We start from the raw sequence: 7,401 nt of genomic DNA, 5'->3' as shown, positions 1-7,401 counted from the left end.
CCCCACAAGGGTGCAAACATCCATCCAAAAGAGTGGCGCGTTGCCGTCACACCTGATGACATAATGACCACTTGGAAACTAATAAACAGCTTCATTCAACCAAAGCTATTGCTCCTTTTCATAAGCGTTACAGTGCCCCATCCCTCTCTCTCTCTCTCTTTTCCCTCCCTCTCCTATCCGTCACAAATTCATCCCCCCTGCGCCTCACCTCTTTGCTGGTGCTGGAGTTACCCATAAATCACTGCTGTTGTCTAACGCTATCCATTTTCCCAGAAACACAGGGCGGCGTTTGCAGAAATTGGGTCAGGCATAATCTGCGGGGCAGCAGAGCCCGGCTAGTCATGATTCTGCTAGCTAATAGCACACGGTGAGAGACGGGCGGGATGGGTAGAAGGGGTCTGCTGGGTGGCGGTGGCGGTGGCGGTGTTGGTGGTGGTCCCTTGTACACAAAGGGACACCCAAGAAAAGCTGGCAAATGATTGAGTTATTTTGCTAATCATCAAGCAGTTGTGTTCTCGGGCGTGAGTGAGTACGAGGGATTCCCTTCAGCTCGGTTTGTTAATATTTCCATATTTGCTTGCAATTGTTAGGAGACCGAAAATTGAACTTCAGCAATATGTGCTGGACTTCTTGAAAATCTAAACTAGCTTCCGCGTTAACAAGACTCAATCATGTGTTTGGTATTCGTTGTGTAACTGATCGTTCACTTTGCAGACAGGAAAAAAGGGAACAGCTTTGATTCACTTTGACAACGTGGCTCTTTATTATGGTTCCCCTTTCAAGGCCTGATGTTAGAGAACCACAAAGGACCTTTTTTTATAGATTTTGAATTAATCTGAAAGTATGGCTTCAAATTCTTTGCCTCGTGTTCCGGCAATTCTGGACTCAGCTTTATTGTGTCTACGGTTTGTAGGTTATATTTACTCAAGAATCAAAGAAATATACAAACAATAGTATGAGCCTTACAGAAGAAGTTGTTCACATCACATTGCTGCCCATATACAATGCACCTATATCAAGAATTTCATAGGAAGTAAAAGGCCAAACTACAGAGTCAACCGAAATATTACTGTAAGGTCATAAAAGTGCATTAATGCCTGTGCCTTTTTTCCCCCTCAATTCATCTATGACCAAAGCAGTTATTTAGACTAACAAAACCCTGCAAATCTACAACAAACATTCTCCTTTAATTCCTTCATAATTATATCACGCATGTATCAGAGATTTATTTTCACACAGGTTAATGGGCATTTGGCACAAGAGCTGTCTAGTAGAATTGAACCAAAGTCTTCTGTGTTACAACTGTTGCAACAGTATAAAATAAAACCAAGCCAGGCCAACTTTCACTGAAATAGAAAATTTATTGAATGAGAAGGTTATTATTGAAGTTCTAAATTACAATAGAAACAATGATATTTTCCCTTAAATGGAATAATAATGCTTTTCCTGTCGGGTGAAATAAATGGCACTGCTGCTTTGCAATATGTGACAGACCGATTAAGAATATAAACACTGTAAAAGCATTTTTTTCTGGAATCCATTTTTTTTTCTCGAATGGGATATGACTGTTAAACCCCATTATTGTGTAAGTTCAAGGAGGAAAGAGAAAATAAAAATACAAAAATGACTGTAATTAATTATACACATGGTGTATTTTAAACAATTAAGCTTGGCTGCTTTCATGTGAGACGTACAGTTGCTGCATAATAACAATTTCCTCGACGAATAAAGTGATACAATTAATATACAGGGGGGTTATGTGGAGACACTTAAAAGGATGTTGTATCGTTTTGTAACGCGTGTACGTGGACTGCATGTGGTGAGCATACAGCACAGTCCATCAGTACTCAATCTTGTTATACAGGTTGTACAAAGGTAGCGCTGACAGGTTGCTCCCCGGGTAATAAAGGGGCGTCGGAAAGGCGATGGACCGGGGAACCGGAACACGCAGTAAGGAGTTGTCTCTGAAGACCAGCGGCATCCCCACTAGTGTCTGCGCGGAGGCGTGGGCCATGTTGGCCGCCTCCAGTTCGGCCGAAAGCTGCCGTTTCCATTTGTTCCTGCGGTTCTGAAACCACGTCTTGACCTGAGTCTCAGTCAGCTGCAGGCTGGAGGCCAAGCAGGCCCGCTCCGAGCTGCTCAGGTACCGCTTCATGTCGAAGGTGGACTCCAGCTGGTACACCTGGCTGCGGGAGAAAACCGTGCGCGTCTTCTTCTTGGCCGAGTTGCCCTGCTTGTCCGCGCCGTCCGAGTGTCTCTCCTCCGACAGGGGGGACATCTGATGGCACGGCCTCTCCTGCTCCTCCTTGTAATCCTGCAGCAGGGGCTGGGGCAGGTGCGGCCGCCGCGCGAGCCCGTCATTCCCGGAGAGGAGTCCTTTGCGGGGCGCTAAACGCGATGCGGGAAGAAGGAGATGGTGAATATCACAGCCGTCGGATATGTACGCTTTTTATTAAACAGGCGACGAGGGGGTTGCGTGTGTGTGTGTGTGGGGGGGGGTGCTTTTTTTTCGTCTCATCCCTACTCAGTTTGAGAGTTCCTAAAGTGTGAACTCTGACTTCCTAAATTGACTGCTGAAAAGCGGGTGACTTTTTAAACAAACAATCCAGCGCACGAGTACGCGCGCTGTACGCGCGGCGAGCTATTAATAAAATCCCGCTCTATTTCACGCCCAATTGACGCCGTGTAGTGCAGCCATTTTAGAAACACGTTTCGTCAATTAGCGGGCTCAATTAAATGTGAAATGAGAGGAAAGACGCAGGGCTAATTATTCGACCTTTCACTCCTCCGCCGCTGCGATGCCGGTCTCCAACGAACAGGTGGAAGTGGATGAGCCGCACAGACGCGGCCAGTGAAGTGAGTTGCAAACAGTGCAAACAAAAATATATGCACAGAACACTGGAGGCCTGGTTAATTAAGAAATGGAATAAATAAAACGAGGCAATAATGAGGCCTGCTGCCCTCTGACGTAGCACAAATAACACCCCAAAATAAATGCAGATGTTTCCAATAGCATTTATATGTAATGTGATGGCCACCCCTTATTCGAGTTTATTCCCCTTTTTTTTCTATCTTCATATATATTTACAACCGCCGAAGCTGCTCACCTATACAGAAGTTATGGGCTCGGTGCTGGGTGCAGGGCTCGCTGTGACCCGTGTCGGAGCAGAAGCAGTCTGCCGAGTCCTCCCCGCCGCTGCACTCCTCGGAGGAGGACACCGACAGCGAGCGCCTCCGCGGCGGCGGCGGCGCCACCTTAGCGAGCTCCTTGCTGACGGAGCGCGGCGCATCGGGCGGCGTGCCCAAAATGGACTGGATGGTAAAGCTGGAAATCGGGCCCGACGAACACTTGCTCCCGCTGTCTTCTGCGCTACTCATTCTCGCCTCATAACAGTATGAAGTAGCGCCTGAATCTTGTCTGTCCCCTTGTATTCCGTTATTGATTTTCTGCACGGTTGCAATCGCGTGGATTGCGTAAAAATTGCGAAAAGGCGGCTTTTTCGTGTTCTTCAGTTGCCTTTTCCTCCTCCCGAGTCGGTTTAATTGTGGAGTTTTAACATTGAAGGAGTTGATGGTGTTTTTTCTAGAGCTCGGGGAACATGAGTGTATTCCTGGTCCTCCTCCTCACGCTCTGGATCAGAGGCAGGGAAGGTTGCGTGGGTTCATTTGCATGTAGGTAAGCTCCTCCTGGGCCAATCGCAGCCTTCGACAGAAGCCCGCACGTTTTAAACTCCTGTCAAGGTCTTGAGACGGGGGTGTGGGGGGGGGGGGGGGGGTGGTGACCAGCAATATTTGTTTTAATTCATTCAAATCTGGTTACGAATTAAAATATATGTGTAACTACGTGCCACATAAATCGTAATGTGTGATATCTATTAAATTTGAATAAGATTTGTGAAACTATCTTTTATTTAATCAACTTTTTCTCTTCGTCTTGTTGTGGCCTGCTTAAATAGGCCGAAACACAATTTGACTTATTTGTTTCATCTAGTACAACCAGGAAACGGCTCGGTCAACTGAGGATGACCTTCTGCTTTTTTTTGTATCATCTTCTGCCTGCTTAATTGACCGGGGTTTGCGGTTACACGCCTGCACATTTAACCAATGCAAAGGCCCAACTCATTTTTACAGAAAATAATAAACTCATTCCGCGTCCATTATCAGCGATTAAGAATTAATTTGATCATTACTGTGCTAATCTGCGTCGTGATGGCCGCGAGTGGAGTAGAGGCCGGCTAATTGATTGACTAATTGATTGGAGGTGGTGGGGGCCGAGTGCACGCGTGTGTGTGTGCGTGCGTGTGAGTGCGTGGCGAGGAGGGGGGGGGGGGCGCGCTTCCCACTATACCACCGCCCTCCCACCACCCATGCGATGCTCTGTTTGTGCGATGTCTCCGTCTCTCTCTCTCTCTCTCTCTCTCTCTCTCTCTGGTTGTGTCTGGCTGCTGGACAGCTGCGGGGCTTGAGCTGGCTGTTCGGGCACATTATCCCTCTTTTACTGCTTTGTAAGGGAGCCCCAGACACATTACAAATGGTCAGCTTTAATCATCGTGTCAGCGCCCTTCCAAGTAGCCACACAACCGGCATTCGGCGTTAAAGGCATGGCTGGAAAATTTAGAAGACGTCGGCTTAGGCCACTGATAATGACGCTGGGCGATTATGATGCTCACAACAGATCATGCCGTCATCATCATCATCATCGTCATCATCATCATGAGCCATCATAGCAGCCAGACAGAAGCATCTGGATCCACGCGTAAATATCGTCAACTGGCAGCGGGGGCCAGCAGCTGCTAAACGATCTTAACAAAACGCTTTCGCATGGGAGGCTTTCCCGAAGGGGGGGTCGGGGTGTAGAGGGGGGGGGGGTATATGAGGCCAGTCAGGGCGGATGCTGGATTTATGGTGGTTACACATAAGGCGTGAAATCTGCAATGACGGTTAAATGGGTTTATTTTATACGCCGCTCCTTTCAAACAAAGACCGCTGTCAGCGGAGCCGCCCCCCCCCCCCCCCCCCAAGATGACTTTTGCAAAGTGAGATTAGTTCGTTGTAGATTAGTGCACATAAGAGGCTGCCTCTGTGCTGCACGGAGTGAGTTACGCACGCGCTGCTCTTGGTACGCCGCAGCTTGCGTTTGGCCGGAGCGGTGTACCAGTGAGGAGGTGTCCGTCCCCCTGGTCGTGTTTCCGCGCTTCACCGAGGCCTCGAACAGCGCGCAGCGGCCCTGCAGCTCGCGCTCTGTCACGATGATAGGTGGTGTGTGGGCGCCCTATTCTGCAATAACCGAACACGATCTTTAGTAGGAGAGAAAGGTCTGAGAAAGACAGATGAAGTTATGAGGCGCTTTGATCTGGGAATCAAGCCTCGATAAATATTAAACAAAGACCCTTTACACTTGTGTGTATTATGATATATGGCGTGTCCGACTCTAGAATAAGGAAATTACCAGAGAAAATGATATCAATAAATTTTCTAAGTATAAACGTTGATTACGTTTCGATTTTCATTCAAGAAAGCTATGGCTGCTCTTTTTTCAGGAGGCGTTTGCGCATGTCTGTACGCGCACATGCGTGTGTGTGTGTGTGTGTGTGTGTGTGTGTGTGTGTGTGTGTGTGTGTGTGTGTGTGTGTGTGTGTGTGTGAGAAAGAGAGAGAGAGAGAGAGATGTAAACGCAAGCAGGGCACCCGAGCCCTGGAGGTGTACAATTTATGTAATCTGAGTGTGGAAATGAACTGGGTAATTTATTGGAAAACACAAAGTCAGGAAGATTGGATCAGTACAGCCTATCCACGGGCTCCTATCCATCAAGTTCCAATTAACAACCTAACCGTTGACTTTTAATGGCTTTCCAATCTACTGCCCTGATAGACTCATCAATTCCTCGGGGAGAAATTAAGAAAATCGACCGCCCCTTGGCGTTTCGGTGTCATTCTTCACAGCAACTATATGTCAAATTAAAAACACAATTAAAATTTAAACTGTTCCAATCAGACGGTGCCCCGCAACCTATGTTTCACTTAATAGAACTTTGATGAAAATCGGATGCTCGCATTCAATCAGCAAAGCAAATGGGATGGGTTTAAACAAGAGTTCCTCTTCGAAAAGTGTCAAAAGATGTGTTCAAACACTCGAGCTCTGACGCCTCCGATCACTTCCGCTTTGGCCAAATTGCGGAAATTCACTAGTTTGTGTGTTGATGATTCATATAGGACCAACGCGGGGGGTGCTTTTGAGGTGAATGCGATTATTCACGTTTGGACCGTCATTCTAGAGGATGCCTGTTGTTTAATATGTTTAAAATAACTGAATTCATGAGAATCACGTTTTTTGTACAATAGCAATCCCTGTATAATACGCTTGAATTCTGTCTTGGGGAAGGAACCCTTCACGAACCACAGCCAGGAACGGTTCTGCAAATGCTTTGTTTAATAATCTATGCATGCAGCCATTACCTCCCGCTACAACTAACTTTAACAGTCCAACACACACACAGACACACACACACACACACACACACACACACACACACACACACACACACACACACACACACGTGAGCAGATGCCAGCTGCTGCAGAAGAAGCTCCACACGAGGTGACCGGTTTGTTTTCAAACTGGCACTGGGCCTTAAAATGACCCATTCAAACGCTCCATTTTAATGTAATACACGAGCAAAGTCGCCCCCCCCCCTCCACCCTCCCCTCCTCTCGCTGCTGCAAATGTGTCCTGTTCCCTCCACTCCTTTGCATGCAGATGTCGCACAAATGGAAATTATCGAGTGGTAATTTTTCAATTTATGCGCGCAAATCAAGGTCATGAGCTGAGCCGCAGCGGCGCGTGGACGTTGCTCTTACTTGACGCGGTATATGATGCAGACGTTTACGGATCGATATGTGCCAGAGGAATAATGCCAGGGCAATCTATTAATTTGCGGTAATGGGGCCGTGTTGAGTGCGCGCGGTAGGTGTGTACATCAATGCTTTGGGTGATCTGACGATATTTGAATGAACCCTTTGTCTCTTGATGAGGTCATCATCAGTTTATAGCGGAATGATTCATTTCCAATAACGTGATGAAAACAGGAAATGACCTTTGATGCAAAGGTTGTTCTGAGAAATACACTTGGCATATATTTTAAAGACTTTTTAAAATAATTGTAGTATTTCTCATGTTTAGGACATTCAAGTGTAATCAGATATGTTTATGCATTGTGGAAAACTGAGGCACTGAATAGTTTGTCCATACCTGCGCAAGAATAAATTAACGTGTGTTTTTGAGTGTCCACCTGGACTCTCACCTGAGAGAGATTAGAACATTTCAATAAAACATTCCAACCTGATGACAATGTATTTATTAAATGCACTTTTACTAAATAGCGTTGCTTGTGTGTGTGTGTGT

At 46.6% G+C, this 7,401-nt stretch overlaps 1 protein-coding gene across 1 annotated transcript; it reads right to left on the bottom strand.

The window, feature by feature from the left end:
* Positions 1-1,352: 1,352 nt before the first annotated feature.
* Positions 1,353-3,655, bottom strand: hmx2 (H6 family homeobox 2). Its single transcript, XM_037465818.2, has 2 exons — positions 3,108-3,655; positions 1,353-2,388 (listed from the first exon to the last, which is right to left on the bottom strand). The coding sequence occupies exons 1-2, from the start codon at positions 3,376-3,378 to the stop codon at positions 1,841-1,843; spliced, it is 819 nt and encodes a 272-aa protein (XP_037321715.2). The 5' UTR covers positions 3,379-3,655; the 3' UTR covers positions 1,353-1,840.
* Positions 3,656-7,401: the final 3,746 nt, after the last annotated feature.

Source organism: Pungitius pungitius, chromosome 13 (genome assembly GCF_949316345.1).
Source record: "Pungitius pungitius chromosome 13, fPunPun2.1, whole genome shotgun sequence".
In the NCBI taxonomy this organism is placed as follows: Eukaryota; Metazoa; Chordata; class Actinopteri; order Perciformes; family Gasterosteidae; genus Pungitius; species Pungitius pungitius.
Note: the sequence above shows the minus strand (reverse complement) of the source record. Positions and strands in the feature narration are given on the sequence as shown.

What these genes read in the sequence shown, in the direction of transcription:
- hmx2 (XM_037465818.2), bottom strand. Translation starts at nt 3,378, where the DNA reads ATGAGTAGCGCAGAAGACAGCGGGAGCAAGTGTTCGTCGGGCCCGATT. An exon ending in AGCCCATAACTTCTGTATAG is followed by an intron (nt 2,389 to 3,107) that starts GTGAGCAGCTTC and finishes CATCGCGTTTAG; the next exon opens with CGCCCCGCAAAGGACTCCTC.